This window comes from Pavona decussata, unplaced genomic scaffold (genome assembly GCF_977016875.1).
Source record: "Pavona decussata unplaced genomic scaffold, jaPavDecu1.1 SCAFFOLD_127, whole genome shotgun sequence".
Lineage (NCBI taxonomy): Eukaryota > Metazoa > Cnidaria > Anthozoa > Scleractinia > Agariciidae > Pavona > Pavona decussata.
Window position 1 is genome coordinate 2,262,759 of NW_028145541.1, and position 23,666 is coordinate 2,286,424.

The 23,666-nt window shown below is 38.5% G+C and overlaps 1 protein-coding gene across 1 annotated transcript; it reads right to left on the minus strand.

Annotated features, from left to right (window-relative positions):
- LOC146469197 (hypoxia up-regulated protein 1-like) lies at positions 1–22,956 on the minus strand. The gene is made up of 27 exons (XM_085123828.1): positions 22,911–22,956; positions 20,712–20,807; positions 20,125–20,186; positions 19,892–19,923; positions 18,720–18,798; positions 18,508–18,599; positions 17,969–18,108; positions 17,793–17,865; positions 16,985–17,040; positions 16,165–16,217; positions 15,576–15,627; positions 14,856–14,928; positions 13,831–14,017; positions 12,563–12,697; positions 12,384–12,466; positions 8,109–8,155; positions 7,700–7,785; positions 7,392–7,579; positions 6,903–7,044; positions 6,361–6,424; positions 5,719–5,789; positions 4,390–4,674; positions 3,283–3,434; positions 2,830–3,040; positions 1,929–2,147; positions 823–991; positions 1–581 (listed from the first exon to the last, which is right to left on the minus strand). Exons 2-27 carry the CDS (start codon positions 20,773–20,775, stop codon positions 199–201), a joined length of 3,198 nt encoding a protein of 1,065 aa, XP_084979954.1. The 5' UTR covers positions 20,776–20,807; positions 22,911–22,956; the 3' UTR covers positions 1–198.
- Positions 22,957–23,666: the final 710 nt, after the last annotated feature.

Consider the following 23,666-nt stretch of genomic DNA (forward strand, 5'->3'; position numbering starts at 1 on the left):
TGCTAATAAATTGACATGACATTTTACTTCAAGAACGCAGAGAGGCCCGTCTTTTGCGCCAGACCAGGGGCTTTGAAATCAACTGACTGGAACAAGGGGTATCACAAGACTTTTTTTTTTCAATAAGTTATTGATTCAAATTGTTAAAACTTGCAAAATATTTTACAAACTAACTGAGTAAGTTCAATTTAAATCCTATCATAATTCGTCGTTGGCTTGTTTCGTGGAATCACTGCTCTCCGACGATTGTTCTTTCTCTTTTGAGCTATCTGCTGATGAACTAGAGCTGCCCGCAGGCTCGCTAGAAGATGACTCCTCTGGGCTTGGTAAAGGTAAAGGCTCTTCTTTTTCAGAGTCCTTTCCTTCACTTTTTTCCTCCTTTTCTTTCGTTTCTTCAGGTTTTTCCACCTTCTCTTCTTTTTCTTCCTTTTTCGTTTCTTCGTCTTTCACGCTATCTTTAAGTTTGTCTTCTTCCTTATCTTTTGCATCTGCTTGCTTCTCTCCATTTTTCCCTTCCTTTTTGCTTTCTTTTTCCTGCTTTTCTTTCTTAGCATCAGCTCCTGGTTTTGTTGTGTTTGAGGCTAAAAGAAAACCAATAAAAGACAACCAATCAATCAATCAATCAATCAATCAATCAATCAATCAATCAATCAATCAATCAATCAATCAATCAATCAATCAATCAATCAATCAATCAGCCAGCCAATCAGTTCTCATCTGTGTCGTTTCCAAAAATTTCAACCTCACCCTCACAACGAGATCAGTCGATAGCACGTGACACTCACATGACCATATAAGTACAAAAATTCTACGTAATCATACCGGTTTCATTGGCCTTTGGTTTGGGCACATAATACTTGGCTTTGTTCAAGAGGTACAGCAGTTCACGGTCCAGTTTCCCTTGCTTAGCCTCGATATCTTTCACCACCAAAACAGGATTATCGTGTGGTTTTGTCTCACTTTGCTTCTTCTCGCTCTTATCCAGCCATTCCTGTTTAAGCCGACACAGAAAAATAAATGTCACAAAGAGAACTGGTCATAACAGGTTTGTTAAAATAGGACTCACCTTGTCTGAGGTAGGGGGGTTATCGAAGACACCGCCTATCTCATGAACATTACCGACAACATTTTATTGGCTTTAAACTCAGAGTGGATACAGAAATATTCAGCTAGCAAGATACAGTATTGCCAGATCAACAAGTAAAGTGAGGTATGAATCCCATTGTCATTTTTTACTGCTGGATGGAGGGGGGGGGGGGGGGTATGTAATAAAGACACTATCTTTTGAGGTTGAGGGCGGAAGATGCAGGCAGAGACCACCAACTATTTTGCCGTTTGGTGGGTCCTGTTCGATAGGTAGAGTCTGGTCACAGAAACTATCAGCACCGCCGCCAAACCCAGTTGTCCAAAAGCAGACAGTCGAGTCTGACGCAGAGCTAGAGCGGAAGCTCTATGCTCACAAGGAAAGATGAGGATTATATTTGAGGGCAATATCACCTGTTTAAAACATTATACGGAAAAGCTGAAAGACATATTTGAAAAGATAGAAGAAAGATACTCGCACTTATTTACGCAACTCAAGCATTTCCAAGAGCTTTCTTTTCGCAACTGCTTAAGTTGCGTTAATCACTGCGAGGATCTTTCTTGTATTTAATCATTCACCCGCAGTTCAAATATATAAATACGTATTTGAATCATCGAAAACCCTAATATAGTGAGCATTATATTGGTAAAGCCAGGAAGGAAATGAGTTGCAGCTTGGAAAACGCGATACATTTTTCAAGTTCGTCGTTTGTATCTTGAAAAAATCGCTGCTGAATTGAGTATAGGCTGTTTTCCGTTTGAGAAAATCATTTTCTTCTCGTATTGTTTTAGGAAAATTTGGAATACACGAAAACGTTCTTCTTCTTTTAGAACACCGCCCTTACCGTTGTTTCGTTGATAATCTTTTGAAGTTCGTCCAAGTCCTTTCCTGTGTAGATCTCAACCTTGTCCGTGAGATTGTTAATTTGCACCAAGAATGTTCTGGACAAGTTTAAACTGTTCTTTAAAGCTTCCAAAGCCTTTGGTCTGGCGTTGTGTTCCCTCAGGCGAGTTCTGAAGTCCAAGGATTGTTTCTTCAGCTTTTGAAGTTTGTCATCGTACACCTGACGAAATGAAAATTGAAATTTTCCTTTAGATTGAAATGTTGAACAAAAATCAGTACGTTAGTTATCGCCTGGGCTAGCTGAGTGTTCAATCTAGTTGTTATATAAATAACTAACACGTTTGTGCCAATAGGTCACACTGCAAGAATATGTTCTTTATTGACCGAGACTAGGAAACCCTTGTAATCATCATATAACAAACATGATTTTGCAAACTAATCAGTCAGGATCAAAACCCAACACCAATGGTAACACGCTATGGCATATTTTACGGTACCGCGTTTGACACTAGTCGTAAGCTTTCCCGCCCTTTCCGCCGATTGCATATTAACCTCGATCGTCCCGCGCTTGACACCAGTTGGAAGTTTCCCGCGTTTGGAACCGGTTGCAAATTTTCCCGCGCTTGGCACCGATTGCACGTTTTCAGCTGACGTTTTCCTTCGCTTGACAACGAGTGCACGTTTTCCCGCGCTTGCCACTGGTCGAATGGTTCATTTTTCATTCCTTTTTCCTTTGCCTTAAGGTCTTATTAGTGGTTTGAACTAATCGCAGTTGCTGAGACTGATTACCTAGATGAGATTAAATCGGTTTTGGATTTTGTGGCAGTCACGAGAAAACAAACAAAGGAAAAAAGTGAAAACACAGATTCGTAGTTTTATAGCCTTCAGAGATGTTAGCTTACGTCAGCAGTTGAGTCCCACCCCTCATCGTCCAGCCAATCCGAGGCCTCGCTCAGTGCCTCCTGGATCTTCTCTCTTTCCTCCTCTGTCGACAGCAGCTGCCCTACATCACTGTCCAGTTTATCACGCAAGTTAAAGATGTGCGACTCTAACAAGTTCTTTGCATGTTCGTTGGCAAACTTAGCATCATCTCTCGCTTGCAAATCCTTAAGTCTGATAAAAAGAAATGAAATTAGGAAAATTAAGTGAATGGATTCGACAAATGAGAATGATGTACATAATTCAGTGAGTGACACAGGCATACTCGGAAAAAGGAAATCCGAGTGCTGCTATCAGTAGTCAAACCTGAGACCTTCCGATTACTAGTTTTACAAAGTTCAAACCACAAAACTGTTCTATCGAGTATTCTATTAAAACGAGTGCTCTGTAGTCAAGATTCTACTTTTCCATCGTACTTTTTAATCGAGGTGGACACAGCATCTTCAGAAGTGTCTGTAACATCATCCAACTGCATTACCGTCTCTAGCGGCTCACGGACAGTCACAGGCTTGCTTGGCTTCTTCTCTTCTTGTTTAGCTTCTTCAGTTTTGTTACTGGACTTCTCCTCCTGCAACATGTAAGTATGAAACTTTAGCGCGGATTTCAGTTGTGTACCCAAAGTAATTCCGCAGTTACTTTGGTCTTACTTTCCTGCGCTCTGCGATTTGTTAGCACAATTCGCGCGACTTTCCTGACCAATGAAAAGCAAAACAAAAGCCAATGTTCACTTGCTGGCACGTGTTTTCCCGCGCTTTGTACCGGTGACCTGTATTTTCTTTGAATGCTGATTGGTTCATTGCGCTCTTTCATCTTTTGTGATTGGTCAGAGTAATTACTGTTGTTTTCTTGCTCGCACGCGTTTTCCCGCGCTTTGTGCCGGTGACCTGTATTTTCTTTGAATACTGATTGGTTCATTGCGCTGTTTCATCTATTGTGATTGGTCAGAGTAATTACTGTTGTTTTCTTGCTCGCACGCGTTTTCCCGCGCTTTGTGCCGGTGACCTGTATTTTCTTTGAATGCTGATTGGTTCATTGCGCTGTTTCATCTTTTGTGATTGGTCAGGGTAATTACTGTTGTTTTCGCATTACTGAAAACTGCTATATTCTTAAGAAAGCAAAATAACACTGAGGTAAGAGTCGCTCGGGGGAAGTAGAAACGAATGTGTGGTTTTATCAACAGAGTTGATCAGGTATGTTGCCACCTTAGAGAGATTTGAGTGCTGACGTTTCGAGAGTCGGCCGTTTTAGCCAAAAAATTCTTATTTAGTCAATAAACTCTTACTATGGTCACTAGTGCTACCCTCTTCTCCTCTCTAATTTGAATATACAATTTAATATGGCTAGGAGCTAACTCGAAAACTCACCAGTTTATTTAGCCTCTAGGCTCTAACGTTTGATAACACAATTTCGTATTAATCTTTTTATTATAGTTATTGTCTATGTATCTACATGTATCATCTGTGTATTGACCAAAATAAATTGTATTGTATAGTAACGGAAGAGTACGAGTAGCAGAAACTAACCTTTTTGTCCGAATCTTTTTTCTCATCCGCTGATTCATCCTTCTTGTCTTTTCCTTCTTCTTTCTGTTCTTCCTTCTTCTCTCCCTTCTCTTTACTTTCCTTTTCTCCTTTCTCTTCTCCGTTCGTTTCCTCTTTTTCGTTGTCTCCCTTTTTCTCTCCATCTTCTTTCTTCTCCTCTTCTTTCTTCTCCTCTTCCTTATCGGTTGGTTTTTCTTCAGGTTTCTCGTCTTCCTTGGCTTTTGATTCTTCAGCTGTTTCTTTCTCAGCTTTGTCATCTTCTTTTTCCTAACAGTAAAGAAAGTTAAAATCAAAATAATTTTACCGACACTCCTGAGTTTTACAGACATATTTCGGCAGTTGCCTCTGCCATCTTCAGTGTGAAATGAACAACAAATTTCAGTGAAATATAAATGCTAGAGAAATTACAATAATAATTACAATTGAAATTACAATTGTAATTTCTCTAGCATTTATATTTCACTGAAATTTGTTGTTCATTTCACACTGAAGATGGCAGAGGCAACTGCCGAGACATGTCTGTAAAACTCAGGAGTGTCGTGTTTTTCTTAAAATTAATTTCATCACTGCTTTTATCCAGACGAAAATCAAAATAGTGTAAGCCTCGAACCTGGGGCCCGATAAGTATATTTTTAAATTTTTTTTCGCCGATTACACAGTGATTACAGACATGGTACTTGGCCAATGTTTTCATAGAATTAAAAGATTTAAAATTTAGTATACAAAGCTATCAAAAATTGATTTCTGTTAAGAAACATTTATCACCAGACACTTATCGGGCCCGGTAAGTTACCACGACTTTCGAGAAACAGGCCCCTGGGTCATTTGCTTCATATCTTCTATCCATATCCACCATACCAACGAGGGCTAGCTGATGAAAATGGTTATTTTTAACTTATTCCAGAAAGTTAGCCATAGCAACAAATCAGTGACAGCTAACCGTTTTTAAATCAGTGCTTTGGCCTAAATAGTGTTGATCAGTGCTAATCCCCTAAAACAGATGTTCCCTGCCTGAATGGAGCTTTTGTCTCTCAGTTCTCTGCCTAACAAATGGGCTTCTGTTCTCGTCTAAGTCAGGACTATCATGATAAAGACTACTACATTGTCTTAAGACCATAAGGTGTCCAGCACTGGAGTATCCATTCCAGGACCAACCATTATATATGTCCAAAGCCCGTGCCACCATCTGCCATTTTGAATATCGTCAAGATCCTAGTGGCGAGGTTGTGCACTGAAGTCCTACACTGAACTTCAGATAATCTCTGATTTCAACAGAACAGCATCTATTTCAAGCTACAGAGACCCACATACCTCTACTTTGCCTTCTTTATTCTCCTCGCCTTTTGAGCCGCCAAAAAAGCTTGAAATCTTGCTTCCAATTTCTGGTGAAAAAAGGATTCAGTTTGCTCAGATTCTGTTTGCAGCTACATCTTTAAAATGAGAATGACTAAGAATGATGATGGTGATAAAAATCGTATTTACCCTTGGTCGGCAATTATAGCACAAAGTACTTGTGTGGCCAGGCATTGATATAAATCTTCACAGAAAATTATTGAATTTAAATTCAATATAAACATAGTGGAAATCTCATCCGACAGGAATCACACCAGTCACAGCTGGGTGTTTACAGAATCACATAGCCTCGGAGTTTAAGTCAGGGCCACTAAGAAACAACACAGACTGGCAGCAAGAGTGCAACTTGAACCTGCGACCTCTAAATTTCAAGTTTCGGCCACACTGCCTCCACAATTGACTTCTTATTTTTGCAACAATTGCGGCAACACAAATTTTCCAAGTCTTGTATAGTGCAATATGTTTCCTGCAACTTTTATCACAACATCGCAAAGGACGGTTTCAGCCACACTTTGAATGATTTTGGACAAAACTAGCCTAGTTTAACACCTTCTTTTATGGTGTTTATCTAATTAAAACTAGAGAGAACTTGGAACATACTTGCAAATGTTGATTGCTCTTCTTCCGGCTTCTCTTCAGCTGGCTTTTCAAACACAGACTCCACCTGTGAAGAGACCACATTAGCCCTTTCAGTCCATTGTGACCAGGATATAACTTCTCATTACAGTATCGGTACAGGATTCAACATACAGGTCGTGAGAATAAAGAAAGTGATCACCATACACAAAATGCCTTGATGTTTAAACAAATTCTCCCAATTAGATCCAGACAGAATAGATGCAAAACAGTAAGGAGAATGCACGTTTTGATATTAGGACTTTAAGGGTCCACAACCTTTTACTGGCCAGGAAGAAGATTTTGTTGAGTGGTTTAAGAATCTTTTCGATAACGTTTTTTTTCCAAAAATCTCTCCCTAGTTCTCTTGTTCATCAGAATTATTAAGAAAACCTTTGAGGTTGAGGAAGTAGAGAAGTGGGGGGGGGGGGGGGGGAGGGTGCAGGCAGAGACCACCATCTCTTTTGGGGTTGAGTGGGTCCTGTTCGAGTATAGTAGTTTTGACCACATCCCCTATAAATGCACACCTTGTCTAGGTTCAACAGTCCATTTTCATCCATCCTGAAGTATGCCTTGACCCCCCTTGATTCTCCTTTGGGTGTGTGCTTATCCAGTGCGGCGGCTACGCCCTTCACTTCAACTGTTGTCAAGTTTACTGATCCAAGCATGCTGTAAAAGAATGCAAGAATTAACATTGGAAAGAAAATTATCCTAGTGGTTTACCAACCAAAACAATTATTTCTATTATTTGTCTCTGGACATTAAATCACCAGCTATGCAGAGGAAAAATTATTCCATGCTCTCCTGTGGCTTTCCAAGGAAGGAACATAATGCCGTACAAAAAAACTCTAATATTTAATATGACTAAAAATGCATGAAAATATGGCAATTTTGGCAAACTTGACATTTCTTAAATGTGCAAAACTGTAATTACAGGCTAAAGAGTATGCAAGCTGACATGTCCCCCCAAAAAATGCAAACGTTAAGACCAGTTTGTATCCAGCTGAGTTTCATACCTTTGTTCTTCTTCATTCAAGAAATCTAGCTCAGTGTAGCAAGCATGGAACTGGAAGTCTCCTGCATGCCTGTTAAACGTCATGACTTTCTTTTGTGGGACAACATTCATGCGATGATACAACATACGCTTGACATGCTTTACTGTCTCGCTTCCATCCTCAGCCTTGTTCACACGCTCAAACAAAACCTGAAATCAAAACCAAATTCACTGCCTATTCCAAAGAAAAGAAAAAACTCCTTAGCTAGAGGCCAAGCAGCAGGAATTTTGAAACAAATGAGAGAAGATGTAGCTTGGCACCACACAAACCTGTATTGGGTAAACATTGGCATCTTTAACCACAAATTTCTTCACTTTGAATCCTTTGCCCAGTTCAGCAGCCTGGTAAACGGCACCTAGAAAAAGGCAACAAAGCAAACACAGACTGATAATTAATAAATTGATAATTAATCAATTAATAATAAATAAATAATTAATGAATTAAAAAGAAATAAATAATGAATTAATTAATAACAAATGATGAATGAATGAATTAAAAATAAATGAATAATTAATGAATTAATAATCAATAAATAATTAAGTACTAACTACAAGAAATAGAAGAGGACTGTAAAAAGAACCCACCAAGGAAATAACCAGTGATATGGCAGAAGTTTTGCATTATTTTGTAAGCCTTAACATTTTTCAAGGTAGACAAAATTCACGACCGCATCATTACCTAAAGCTGCAGCTTCATCTGTATTCACACTCTTTCCAAGTTCAGATCTGAAAAATACAACAACTAATGTTCATTAAATGCAACCATGTGCTGCTTGCTGTAGTTGAATTGTGACAACTAAAACCAACATGAAAAACACAAAAGAAAAGAAAATACAAAAGTTTCAAATATATATTATTAACACAAACTTTTTCCAAAAGTAAAATGCGACTAAAAGAATGGAGATGTAGAAGGTGAGGTAGAATGTTACGGAAGCCCATAAGGGACACATCTTTCCTGGTAATATTCCTCCATATAACAAGAAGTTACACATCAGTCACAAAATAAAATGCACTGCAAACTAAATAAATCCGCACACTGCGAACAAAATAAATCCGCACCCAGCAAATAAATAAATCTGCACACTGCGAACAAAATAAATCCGCACGCTGCAAATAAAAAAAATTTGCACGCTGCAAATAAAAAAGTCCGCACACTACAAACAAAAAAATCCGCACGCTGCAAACAAAATAAATCCGCACACTGCGAGCAAAAAAGTCCGCACGGTACAAACAAAAAAGTCCGCACGCTGCAAACAAAATAAATCCGCACACTACAAACAAAAAAATCCGCGCCCTGCAAACAAAAAAGTCCGCGCGCTGCAAACAAAACAAAAAGTTCTGCGCACGCAGGTAGACGCAAAGTACTGGAGCTGAGTGTTACATTTGAAAAACATGGCGTCCAGTGAAGCGGTCGTGAAGAAAGCTGAGTGATGAAGTTGTGCTCGACCGGTTTGCCCTGTGAATCTGATGGAGAGCTATTTCAACAGAGGCCTTATGTACAGCCATATAACGCTGATGTTGGGAAGACATCATCAGCTGAGCCGGCTTGAGGGCCTTAACTCGTTTTTTACACTCTGGCCACTACTGGCGAGCCACTGAATATGAACCTTACCCGTTATTTAAATTCCGACCTTGACTGGCGAAATTTGTTCCTGTATTCGGCGACATGAATAAACGAACGTTTAAACGAAGGCTTCAAGGCTATGATGTCAGCATAACCAAAAAAAAAAAAAAAAAACGAAATTAATGCATCAGTCAATTCCAACAGTGCCCATCCCCCGCCCCCCCCTCGGCCGACCTCCGGGAATTAAGATTTTTTGAAAATAAACTGGCAAACGCCCCACCGCCGGGACAAAATAGTTGTTCAAATGCCCCGGGCTGGTGACTCAAACATGTCAAAAATGTTTTATTTTCTTCGTTTCTCGTCTTACTTTCAGTAAAATCTAAGCTAATTCAGGCCAAATTAAGTCCTAGCTGGGTCTTGTTTCCCGTAGTTAGTGCAAAAATAGGTCATTCTGCAACTCTGGCGTCTCATTTTATGTCCTATCTACACGTATTCGATAAGAAACTTACTGTATTTGCAGATGAATTTGTCATTAAGAAAGCGACATTGCTATAGGGTGACAAAAGTGAGATGGTCAAATGCCCTGGGGTAATTGGGCGGAAGGCTAATGCCCGACCCCCAGGATGGACAGTGTGGAAAAATGCCCCACTATTGCCTGGGGGGGGGGGGGGGGATGGGCACAGCTGGAATTGACTGATGTATAACGGTGGATTTCCTCGTGTTTCCTTGGGTAAATTTTTTAAACATATTTTGAGATACAAATGTAAACAAGCCTCGAAGCCTGTTTGGAAACAGGTCTGTCAGAGCAATCCAGTTTAATGATTAAAAGATATTAAATGATGTGATATTGGTAAAATTGTCTTAATGACCCAGGGTCCTGTTCCTTTCAAAATTTTCATTGAAATCATTTTCACTTAAGTAAACTCAAAATGCAACAGAATGAGAATGAAACATTCCATAACATCTTTCATTCTATCTATATTTTGTCGCCATGGTAACTGAGAAAATATGCCCCCAGTCCCCCCCTTCTCTAATAAACCCCCTCTATTAGGGAATTGGGGGTTAAATAAAGGTTTTGCAGTGAGGACCCCTGTTCCCTTGAATAACAACCCTTGCATTCTCATGTTTTTTTTTCTAAGACAAGGGTACAAAGACCTACAGGGTATAAATAACACTAAATTAACTCATACAGGCTCTTTAAACTGTCAAAAAGTACTCAAAATATCAAAAATTGTGTAGGCTATTGTCAACAAGGTGGAACTGGAGATCTGGAGATTAGTACATTGGAGACAAGATGAAAATAAGAAGGTGATTGTCCAAAAATATGTTATAAAGTTCAACCTGAGATCATCCCTAGTCCTTGCACAATTTTGCTATACTACTTAAAATTGTTGCAATTTCCCCTGTTAGGAAGCAGGACTCCTGGTGTAAAGTAATTTCATTGAATATTGAACATGTTTTCATTTCTGAATTAGTTTCTAAGATATGTTTTAAAGCTTGGAAAAATACGATCTCCCATAAGAAATGCATAATAAAAGAAACAAGTTACAGAATTTTGCCAAAAATTTTATTGAAGTTAACACTGGAACACCAGGTTGCAAGGGTGAGTGGGTGATGATTGACCAACAGCTGAATGTCAAGGTCATTCTTATATGTACAGCACAACTAAATATAAACAGGACTGTACATGTAAACAAACATGTAATTTTGAGAACACTCTCCACCTGGGCAAGTGACATGAAGAATGCTCTCACCTAAATAACTGGCCTCCACTTACCCCATTTAACAACTTTGAATGTTAAATGTATGTAATTGCTTGCAGACCAATTGTGGTTGTTTCAGCTGAAAGTTAAGTCCAATTGCCTGAAATGGTTTCAGGGTTTCTACCCTGCGGATGGCAGAAATCCCATTCAAAAGTGACACTGGTGCTCACTGGGTATATAAGAAAACCCTATAAGGTCCTAAGATTTTGTTTCATGGTATCGTTCCACATAAATTGTACCTATCAGAGGTACCAAAACAATAAATAAATAAATGGATTACCTGACCTGTAATAGTAGTAAATATTGACATATGTGATAACATGCATTTAGTTCAATTGCAAACTTTTTAATTTATTCTTTTGAAGGTTTCAGAAAGGACTGTCATAAGCCTTTACTTTACTTATACTTGAAGAGTACTTCAAAAGGTACAAATGTGCATGTGGACCTTTTGAAACTTGACACCCCAAAACTATGACTATCACCCCATCACTTTTATAATGGAATTCCCGGAGTTTTCCAAGTTGTAATTTACACTTTATATATATATTTTTTCTTTATATATATATGGTAGAAAACGGCCTGCACCAGTGAAATTTTTAAGCAACAGCAGATCCCCTACGCGTTCAACTAGATCATCATTCACAGCATGCATCTCGGCTTCTTTAAAGACCGCAGTCTTGAGGTCTTCGCTTCAATGTTCGTTCATTCACGACAACTATATGATGATGTCTTCCCAACATCAGCGTTATATGGCTGTACATAAGGCCTCTGTTGAAATAGCTTTCCATCAGATCCACAGGGCAAACTGGTCGAGCACAATTTCATCACTCAGCTTTCTTCACGATCGCTTCACTGGACGCCATGTTTTTCAAAAGTAACACTCAGCTCCAGTACTTTGCGTCTACCTGCGTGCGCAGAACTTTTTGTTTTGTTTGCAGCGCGCGGACTTTTTAGTTTGCAGCGCGCGGATTTTTTTGTTTGTAGTGTGCGGATTTATTTTGTTTGCAGCGTGCAGATTTTTTTGTTTGTAGTGTGCGGACTTTTTTATTTGCAGCGTGCGTATTTATTTTGTTTGCAGCGTGCGAATTTTTTTATTTGCAGCGTGCGGATTTATTTTGTACGCAGTGTGCGGATTTATTTAGTTTGCAGTGCACTTTATTTTGTGAGATGTGTAACGTCTTGTTATATGGAGGAATATTACCAGGAAAGATGTGTCCCTTATGGGCTTCCGTAGAATGTACAGTGAAGGTCTTGTTCATAACTTTTGTGAATGCTTTCTTTGTCGCCCCAGAAACTTTGCCCTGTGCCCCACTTGGGGCCATGTTCACAGGTTATCTATTTATACTATGTATGTTAAGACAAAATCATTCCATGTCCCTAAAATTGTAACAATCTGTGGCGTGATTGTTTAGAAATATATCTACGATCCCTTCAAATTGGTCCTTCTGTTTTAAGCTCTGTTCATGGTTAGTAGTTCACCATATTGTGTCTATTCAAATAATTATAGTACAAATTTTACTTATTTGTCAAACTTTGAGACACAATCTTGCTTTTAAAGCTCCAGAACACTATCCTAGGGCACCATCCTGGCAGTAAAACTTTTTTGCACAAGTTTGCCATAACTCACTTCTTAACAGCTTTCAAAAGCAACTCCTGGACTTTTGGTACACGCGTTCCTCCACCAACAAGAATTACACTTTCAATCTCTTCCTAAGATAACAAAAATAGACATGTTTCAATAGGCATTTTCTGTACTATATGGCTCTTTAAGATCCCCTGGATCCCGTAACTAAAATATGCTCTCACCAGTGTAATTGATGAAGCCTTCAGAGCCTGTTCAACAGGATGGGATACTCTGTCCAGGAGATCAGCACACATCTCTTCAAATTCCTCACGCGTTACTTTAGCACGGAAGTCTTTCTCCTCAAAAGCGCCCTCAATCTAAATATAAACAGTAACAACTGATTGTTAGTACAGTAAAAATAGTCATACATTTACTCATTATGGTTTTCCATCCATTTGTCTGTTCATTCATTAATACCGGTCAGTCAATCAGTCAGCCAGCCAGCAAGCCAGTCAGCCAGCCAGCCAGTCAGCCAGTTAGTCAGTCAGTCAGTCCATCAGTCAGTCAGTCAGTCAGCCAGTCAGCCAGCCAGCCAGTCAATCAGCCAGCCAGTCAGTCAGTCAGTCAGTCAGTCAGGCAGTCAGCCAGCCAGTCAGTCAGTCAGTCAGTCAGTCAGTCAGCCAGCCAGCCAGCCAGCCAGCCAGCCAGCCAGCCAGCTAACCAGTCAGCGAGCCAGCCAGTCAGTCAGTCAGTCAGCCAGCCAGCCAGCCAGCCAGCCAGCCAGCCAGCCAGCTAACCAGTCAGCGAGCCAGCCAGTCAGTCAGTCAGTCAGTCAGTCAGTCAGTCAGTCAGTCAGCCAGCCAGCCAACCAGTCAGTCAGTCAGTCAGTCAGTCAGTCAGTCAGTCAGTCAGTCAGTCAGTCAGTCAGTCAGTGAGTCAGTCAGTCAGCCAGCCAGCCAGCCAGCCAGCCAGTCAGTCAGCCAGTCAGCCAGTTAGTCAGTCAATCAGTCAGTCAGTCAGTCAGTCAGTTAGCAAGGTAACTAACCAACCAGCGAGTCAGCCAGGCAGTCTGACATGAAGCAAGCCAGTCAGACTATCAGTCATTCTATGCTCAATCAACGGAGTTGACAGGGTAAACTGGGTACTATAAAGACATTTAAAAAGCTGACAATTTGATTGCTACCCCGTCATCTGAATGCATCAAGCAATGCTGGGTTGTGTGTGGTTTATGTGAAACATTGAAATGCAAGACACGTTGAAGCTGTTGCTTCACTTTTTAACCTTCCCAGACATACATAAATAGCAGGCTGTGGGCTCATTTCCTCTATAGCAAAACTTTAACTTTCAAATCACCTTCTTAATCCCCACAGAATCAAACAAAATATTACCACATTTCCATCAAGCATAGCTCCAATGTTTAGTATATAAACCACACACAATGCACAATGCTCTAACGAAGAGTTAGCTAACTCATTCGAATCACACAAATTTGTAGTTAAATATTGCTGACCTGTGCAAAAATCTCAGTGTTTGCACTGAGCACTTGCTTTACTCTGGCAGCTTCCTTCAGAAACTTGGCCATGGCCCGCGGTGATGCCAAAATATCACCCTGTGTCTTATAGTTCTCCTTGAAAAGCTTGATAAGATGATCCCTCAATCGTATTTCCATTGCATGACCACCCAGTGTGCGATCAAACCTGAGTGTGAGCAATCAAAAAGTGCAATGTGATACAGTGGTCCAGATAAGAGAGGGGTCTCGGGTAAAACCTGAGAAAACTGATTTTCTGACCCAGCAAATTGAATGGCAAACTTGTTGTGCCTTTCATTGAACTCTGAAGTTCAAGATTTATCCAACCGTTGGGTTTATCCTGCCGTCAATCAGCTCACCTGACCTCTTAGAAAACTAACATCTTTGGCACAGTAGGTTCAAAAGGTCACATTCAAAGCTGTGATTGGCAGACGTCAATCCACTTTGTCAGTTTCTATATTTTTCCAGTAAGTCAGTTGTCTCCATAATTACAATAATTGTAATTATGGATGATGGCAGTAAAACCCACAAATCGTTAGTTGGGTTTTGAAGATCAGAGTTCGCATGTTATTGAAAGGAGCAGTAATAAGATTTGGAGAGAGCCACACCAATTGACCTCTTAACTAAAGCCCCATTCACACCAACAAAACATGTTTAATTAAACCAGGTTCAACAAAATGAAAATTGGTAACAGAAAGCTGAACCATTGGCTTTGACATAGGATTCAAGTAAACTTTAACTTATGCTTTCATTTGTGCTAAATCTGTAGTCGACAAAAATATAAAAACAGCAGCTTTCATGAAGGAAACGATTTTAAACTGTGTTCAACTAAACAGCTTTTAAACGTGTTTAAGCATTGGTGTGAATGGGGCATAAGATAATTCATTGACTCCCTGACTTTGAAAATGATCTTGAAGACTGATGAAAGGGGTACTATGATTATTTATTTGTTACAAGTCAAGATAAACCAGTGATAAGAGTGGACTGATGAACAATCTTTGACTCACCCCACCCCCTTGATTGCCAGTTGAGGAGATGTTTCAGTAATGCCTCTGTCTTTGGTTTTCACTGTGCTGTAACCTGCCAAAATAGTTTAAATGGATGAAATACAGCATTTATTTATGGATGGCAATAATGACAGTGCAGTGCTGATGACTTTGTGGTTGTGTGTCACTGCAGCAGGAAAACACGGAAATAGCATAAAAGCCTACCAATTTACAAGTAAATTTGAGAGAAAGAAACTACACAAAACCAAGCACTCTGTTTTCCAACAAATTCAGCATTAAGGCGTATTTTTACAGCATAGCAGCCTATTCCAAATGCATCTCTGCCTAATTAAAAGCAACTGTTCTATATTACATGAATGGAACATTTCATCATGATAGTTTTAAAGCAGCTTATGCTAGGCATGGCTCTAGTTTGATTACTAACATCACTAGAATGACTGTAAATAAACATAGTTGCAGTGACTATGGAACAAAAATAAAAAGGTTTTCTAGGGCAACTAATATGACTTCAGATTTGCTGAACATTAGTGAGGGAATACAACTTTCACTGCTAGAGAAATTGACTCTTTAGGCATCATTCTTCTGCTCAGTTTTTGAATCCACTGTTCATTCAAACAGACATATCCTTAACTCGGATCAGGTTTATCATGAAGAAAGCTTTTACGTTTGGTGTTTTGATTGCATGTGATATTTATTACCAGCTGATCTCAGTGCACTTACCAACAATAGTAGCCACTGTGCTTGTTGCTCCCATGTCATAGAACATTATAAACTGCCGACACACACACACACAAAAAACAACAAGACACAATTAACAGTTATTATGCTGCAATCAGAATAAGAATGATAAGAATGTCTGGAATACAAAATGATAAAAAGTGTGGAACTTTTGTGCTGGCTAAAGAATGAATGAGGCAGGGAACGTATTTCTCACATGCACCTCACCCCTGGTAAATCGGGTTCTAGTGTGCACAGCTTTTCCGATCATATGGTGTGGTTCAAGGTTCAGTTTTGCTTGTGGCCATCAGCCATTACCTGACATTCCCTGCCCACCCACCTACCCTTCAGATGTTTTTCAAGTTCAGTTCATCTTGTTTTTACTAGTCTCAATAAACTTTTTTGAATGGACACCCATTCATTTCTAATATGGACACCTTGTACAGAATGTTTTCTCTGTCCAAAATTTTTCACTTTTTTATGCACACAGAGAAAATTTCTGGATCATTGGAGTAACAAGAGTTTCAAGTGTAATAAAACCACCATAGCTGACAAAAATTATTTCTATCAACAACTTAGGTCAATTCCTTACTTTCTCAGAAGTGTTAAAAGATGCACGGCGAAACACTCCATAGTGAAGAGCAACTACAAAACAACAGAAAAAAACAGTGCTGAATGTAACATTCTAGCCAGGGTTACAAATATGTAGACACTGATTTAACTCAAACAGCTGTAACCTTTTCACTACAGCACATTTCTTCACTCCGGTGCTACAGAAACATCCTGATCATCAGCATCTTCATCACCATGGAATTTGGAGTCACAAAACACATCTTCAGCGTAAGAATTGGCTCAGATTCTATCCAAAATATCAGCGACACTTAATCTACTCATGACTGTGCCTTTTACAACAAAAAAGTTCCAAATGGTTTTCAGAAGAAATTAAACCTTCAACATGTGCAATATGGCAGCTCTCACAAGTAAAACAAAGTCAGTTTCACTGTTGTGTGCTTCTCACTTTGTCTTACTCTTTGCTAGTCTTTGTGGGTTCCCCAAAAGCTTATTTTTTACATTTTTCAGTGTTCAATGTTTTAACTGATAATAATAGAGACTAATGTTTCAATGTCTCCATGTCACCATTTTCAAATTTGTGACATGGAGTCATTGAAACCTCAGTCATTATTGTTAATCACTTGTTTTCATTTTGAATTGTCTATCGCAAACCTCTGCTATTAGAATTTGTAGGCTATGAAACAGAAAGGACAATTACTCAATACTTTGTAGCAAATGTGCAATCAGATACAGGACATATAATGACTATGTCTTTGTAGCAGTGAAGAGATTAATTAATATGTTTAAAACTAAATTGAACTCCTGACTTTAGAGCATTAATCACTACCTAACTACTATACCTGCAGTGTTTTCGTTCATCAGTTGAAGTACATTTAATCCAACCAATTTTGCAGCTCTAAAGTAAGAGAAAAAGAAAAGCAAGGTAAGTAACAAGTAAAATTTAAACCTACATTTAGATTAGAGAAAAGTTTACTAAAATAGTTATTAAAGACATTTGTACAAGGCAAAAAGATTAATGGTAGCAAACTAGCCACAGACTGGTAAAAATTCAGTTTTGGCTAGTAGGTTTTGTGCTTTCAATAGCATTTTGGCTAGTAAAAATAATTGAAGGTGTGCATGAAATAAGGCCCTAAGTGACTTTTGATGTAAGGTCAAATTCTCCTTTTGTTTCACAAGCAAATACAATGAAATTTGGAACGAGAATCTAGCAATTTATCAGAAGTCACTTAGGGCTTTTTTCCAAGCACTTCTTCAATTGTAAAGTACTGGACAGAGAAGAAAGATGAAAACTGCAAACCTAGAGTTAAGGCTTTTCTTTATCTTAAGATCAACTTAGAATTTTAATTAAAAATAACACAAATTACAAATGGTGAAAAAACCCTTACAAGAGTGGAAGACTTTTCTTTATATTATTATAATTACAAAATATCTAATAAAATGTCTGACCTTCCTTCTTCGCCTTTTTGCAAAATGAATTAGTTAAACTGGAGCTAGTGACACATTTGTTTAGGCTAGAGAAATCAGACTGGGCTAGTGACCTAATGTTCCATTTAAATAACATGAATCTTAATTGAATATTTTCAAACAAAATGTTTCCTATAAATGCCCAGACACCTTTCTTTCTAAGACCTTGAGGGCATAACTAACCTCATCACAGCTCGACGTTCAGCCTGGGTGAAAAATGAAGGCACTGTAAGCACCACATCTTTCATGGGATGATCTGCAAAGGAAAGAAGAAGTCACAAAAACATTAAATGCACATCATTTAACCGTTTAGATGCCCAGATTTAAAAGGGAACATTAATTTTGTCTACATAACTCACCAGCAAACTTTTCAGCAACACTTCTAGAATGGTTCAGAATCATGCCCAGAAGCTCCTCAGGAGTAAAGGTTGTCTCGCTATCATGCCGAAACAGAACAGTTCCAGTGTCTTTATCTTCCTCAAGATCATACCAAGGAAACCTGGAATTAAAAGATAATAAATTCAGTACTGAAAGTGAAGCAGAAGCAGTGTTAAGGGAGAATCCCACTTTATACAGAAGTTGATTATGATTCAGTTCCAAATGCAAGCCCTGGGCTTGTTTTTTTTTTTTTTTACTTTTTTTAGTGTGCTTATTCTCAGGAAGGGCTTATAACTGGAGGAAATTTTGTATTCCAAAATTGGTTGGGTAGCTGAAATTAAAACAGTTAGAGTACTGCTGTATATTTTCACTCGTTGATTGTATTCTAATTCGCCCCGTGGGCTCGCTAAAGTACAGCGGAACTCGTAAAAATATACTGACAGCAATACTACACCCAAAAAGATTTAATAAGATCTAAATTATCTACTCTGTGCCACAAAGAACAATAGTTCTATCACACCTTTGTTTGTACTGTTGCACCAGTGGATTGTTAATTTTTTTACCCAAAACATCTTGTACAAAAATATAAGAATTCTTTGGGTACTTGACAGCCTGCAAAAAAATGGCAAGAAACTCAAAAGATTAGACATTATCTGAGATGATTGATAACAACAAAAATTCACAGATTCCTAACACTAGATTAATAAAATATGTAGTTTTATGTACACCTACCACGGTCATGGCCCCATCACTAAACAATCGCTCGTTATCTTTGAAGGAAACAGCAACTGGTGTTTTTCTTCTTGACTCCCTAAAAAAAGTTTAATTTGTTGTCAATGATTAACGTTAATAGTAAATTGTATGATCTCAAGTACAATATGTGATTTGTGGGTCAAAGTGGTCTTTTAAAGGTTCTCAAACTTAGACAAGCCTTGAGAAAACTCCAAAATATCATGACTCCTTTCCTTGTTTAAGAAATCTTTATATATTTCGTATTGTGAAGTCTTTTTGATGAATTTGGAAGTCTTCAACTAATCTTTTGAAGACAATTTTTGAAACCTTCCAAAGCTTTTGGAGAATCTTTGGAAAACCACATAAGAGTTTGGATCAACTTTGAAAAAAGCTTTGAATCGGTTGCAGAAATTCTTTTATAAAGTGATGAAGTTGTTGGAACATTGTCAGAATTGTCAGGGTAATCTTCCGGAGAGATCCTTTCCTCTTTAATGATCTTTGGAACAGTAGTGTAGCTGCTCTCGCAGGCTTGTAATTGTTTTAATTGTGTATCAGCTGCTGTTGTTTTCAGGGTTGGGACAATTGTTTTGTTGTTTGTTCCGTAGTTTTTTAGTATAAATCTACTACTGTTCCATCACGAATGTCGTTCTCTGATTGGCTACGCTACTCGCTATCTATTCTGATAGATAGTGAGTAGGACAGTGAGTAGTGGTTTTCAACAAAATGGCGGCTGCTTAGTCGCATTTTCGAAGTGTCTGCGATGAGGATATAGATACTTTACTTGTTTAGTTTTGAACGACTAGTAGATTTATACTAATTCCAATAAGATTATTCGCTCTCAATTTCTATGCATGATAGCTGATGAGGGCTGCGCCCTCATCAGCAATCACGCACTAGAAATCTCGAGCTCATAATCTAATTGTTAACTGGAAGGGTGGCGAGCCAATCACGTGAGACCTTATAAGAGCTGCTAAATCTCCCCTTTGGAAAACCTTGGCTGATGTTCATCATGCCTTGATTCCAAGGAAATCACAAGGAAAATAATGAAAAGGAAGGGGTATCAGTCTAATTTGCCATTTTAGATAAATGACTTTTACAACATCATTCGCCCTACTTATATTAACCAATAATGATTGAAAATGTTGATTAGATGTCTAGAAAGTATAACTTACCGATTCAGAGCAATTTCCATTGGGACACCAGGCTAAATTTAAAATTTAAAAAGATCATGGCATTAAAACAGAACTTAAAAAAAGAAACACAAAATAACTAAGTGTAATTAGAATACAAAGGAGTAAGGGATGTGTTAAAGAAAATAGGCCTGGTAAGGGACACAATGTCTTCTTACACAGTAGTGGCAAATTTGCAAAATAAAATTTATTTAATAAATAAGTGTCATGTGTACCTTAACTATGGCTATTTTCATGAACTGGCTTCCAAGATCAACTGACATGACAGCTAGACCATCTGCAAGAACCATTCAAACAAAATAAAATGGTGAGAAAAAGAAAGAAAAGACTTAAAATTTCTTTTACCTTTCCATTTTCTGTCTGGGCATCATGCTAGATCTTTCAGTAATACCATTTCATTTATTATCTCTCACCCCTTCTAAACTTCAAATTATCTGCAATCTGTATCTGGATTTTCATTGATTTTTGCAATAGGAGGGATCTCGACAATGAATAGACAGGCACCACTCATCAATTTGTCTTGTTTAGACTGGCTTTTAATCTCGCCAAAGGCAGGTATCATGTTCAGAGTAAATGGGTCCCAGTACTGGGTCCTGGCTTCTTATAAAACCCCTGTTAAGGTTCATTCTTGGTCAACAAGCTTTAACTTACCCCCTCCCCCCCCCCCCCTGCCAAGATTTGAAACTGGGACAGGGGAGAGAAAGAGAGTAGTTATCCCACAAAGCCAACCTTGCCCCTCCTAAATCATGTATTATGCCCCTCCTAAATCATGTATTATGTATTTCATGTTTGGTTTCCTCACCTGATTGGGAGAGAAACACCACAGTGGTAACACATAATATTATCGCAAGCTTCCTTATCAACATGGCTGCCAGTCTTCTGTGTTTAAACAATACACCTGAGGTTAAAAAAAAATAAAAAATAGAAATGGATTTTCATTACACTTGTTCTCATTTTACTATAAGAATCTGCAAAAATTGAAAGTTACATACAAGCGGTCTGACCCCTATAGAGAAGCAATAAGGGTGTTAAATGTCATATGTTGTAAGGACAGTGCTTTCTACCACAGATGTATCATTTTTTTTTTATCAGTTTGTGACTATACGGGAAAAGCAGATCTCTCTTAGCAAGGGATGTTTAAATCCAGAAAGAAAATTTGGAGGAAACAACCAATTTTAAGAGCTAATTAAGAAACAACAATACAAAACAACTGACGCTTTGTTATCTCTAAAAATCCGCGGTTACCCTCAATAAAATACAGAGGTACATTTGCCCCCTTCATGGCTGTGCAGATATTACCAAGGGTTATTAGAATCAAAAGAAAAATTGGAGGTAGCTGAGAATTTTTCAGAGATAATTAAGCAAGAACAATAATTATTCTGAAAAGCATAAAAATACAAAGCAATATACCAATTTTGTTCCAAATGGATGCTTCATAAACTATCTCCTAAAAATGCATGGTTACCTCTAATTTTCTTTCTGGATTCCACTAACACTTGCTAAGATCTGTCACAAGATTTTTCTAAAATGACTAAGATTACCTTTATCTTGAAAACGATTTCAAATCTCTTGCTATCTCAAGCAAAAACGTTTTATCCATAAGGACAGCGGCGCTAAATAATTTGCAGGGAATGCAGCTTATTACATACTTATGCATTGGTCAAATCCAAGAGGGCCTATACCCCCTCTCCCCAGGCTGACGGCATTAGCATTTTTTTTAAAATAAGCTAGCAAATGCCACATGGCTGAGACAAAAGAGCTGGTCAAATGCCTCAAGGTGTAGACTTAAAAAGACATTGATTTCTTTGCTTCTGGGCTTAGCATTATTCTTGACGCAAACTGAGAGTTGGATAAGTCTGATTTCTCAGTATTGCGGCAGTGACCCTTTGTTCTGGGGATCTGCCAATGTACCACCTCAATTTTGTCCTCCCCAGAGAAACTTAATCACAAATTTATTGTCATTGCTGGTGAATCTTCAGACGTAGCAACAGCAGCAACAGTATTGAGAGGTGAAAGAAAGGTGATAATCACAAGGTCTTCAAGTACCTGGGAATAGACTTATGCTCGGCTCCAGAGAAGGACAATGTGTTAATTTAAGATACCTGGGCCGGGTTGTTTTCGAAAGCCGATTAACGCTAATCCATGATTAAAAGTTAACCGAGGTTTTCATCTCAAATTTTTATTAAAAATGATTTTAAAGGCTCATTTTAAGCTAAAGAAAAGTCTGAGGCAAAACTAAGGGACAAAAATCTTTTGGACTAATCCTTACGGATTGTTAAATATACGTGAATCAAAGTTCATGTTAACCCAGGATTAGCTTAATCGGGCTTTGAACAAATGGGCCCTAGCTAATGCACAAGGCACTGCTGCAATTCACTGATGCATTATGCACACCCTTACCCTCAAATGTTACACAATGTTTGAGATTAAATTGGGGTTGGTAAATTCTAGTTACTGAAGGAAATAAATTCGTGAATCATGGAAGCAAAGGATCTTTAATTTATATTTTAGTGAAATCTCATGGGAATTTCGATCAACTGTCACACTTCACATGAAGAAAAAAGTCTAATATTCTTCAGGCAGTAAATATCAACCCAATAGATTTTATGGTATAACAGCTAAAACTTACTTGCAACTTCTCCAGGTGTATTCAAGAAAGCCAAAGTTCTTTTACATAAGAAAGCTTAGCTTTAAATTTTGTATCATATCTTGGTCTATGTGCACAATGAGTCCATCGATTGCGTCACATTGTACACGGATAAACACATGTTAACATGAACAATCATTTCAAAACGATACAAACTGACAAATCCTCGATGATTTTCTGAGCTACCTATTTTAAGTCAAGCTATCAGAGAGCTAAACGTCAAAAAAAAAATCGAAGGTGGAAAATAGAACAGATTGTCTGTCAGACAGACTTTCTCAACAGACAAGAGTCTGTGTACGATTTGGACGGCTACAGCGTCTCCGAAATGTGGCTTACTTTGAATCTTGGACTTACCTTGCAGTCAGAAATTGTCGAGCTTACTTTCTTGGCTATGAAAGGAAAATAGAAGTTATAAACAAGCTGAATGGACGAGAAGAAAAGTTGAAAATGCCGGTGCTTCCTTCAGAACGCGGCTAGCGTTGATTGGTTCGTTCGGCCGGCGTGGAACATGCGTAGTTTCCACGGTGCTCCACGTGGCTAAACATGGCGGCTCCACATTTCACTTATGATGCAACTTTTGGCATGGTTGACTGAGTAAAATAGATGTTTTCACGTGTTTCTTTAGGTCTTTTAATGATCTACTCTGGCATACTCCCAAGTTTAACTTGTAGGTTTGTTGGCAGTCCGCGATGCACAAGCCACATCACGAAAATAACACCGGAAATAAAACTGGCTACCACCGGAAGTTAAAATCGAAGGTCAACTTCCGTCTTGTTTTTTTTTTCCCTTTTTGTTGGTTTCCATCAACACTAAAGATTCAAGCGGACACCACCCGCGAGAAACTCTTTATTTAATTGTTTAAAATTAATTTTACATGTACATTTGCTCTCTTCATTTCTATACAGATCATATAATGTAATTCCAAAGGATTTGATTGGCTTGGCGGCCACGGTATATGAGCCGGGCCATTATACCATGCCCGAGAAATAGAGACCATAAAATTGTCTTCTGGTTGTTCTTGCAAACCGAAATCAGCAATTTCGCTTTTTTATATACATTTAGCTAGGTTTATAAAACAATCTCACGGGGCTCGTCACTCACCGCCACCAG

What these genes read in the sequence shown, in the direction of transcription:
- LOC146469197 (XM_085123828.1), bottom strand. Translation starts at nt 20,775, where the DNA reads ATGTTGATAAGGAAGCTTGCGATAATATTATGTGTTACCACTGTGGTG. An exon ending in GAACGTCGAGCTGTGATGAG is followed by an intron (nt 17,041 to 17,792) that starts GTTAGTTATGCC and finishes CTCTTACTTTAG; the next exon opens with AGCTGCAAAATTGGTTGGAT. An exon ending in GGTGGGACTCAACTGCTGAC is followed by an intron (nt 2,148 to 2,829) that starts GTAAGCTAACAT and finishes TCATTTCGTCAG; the next exon opens with GTGTACGATGACAAACTTCA.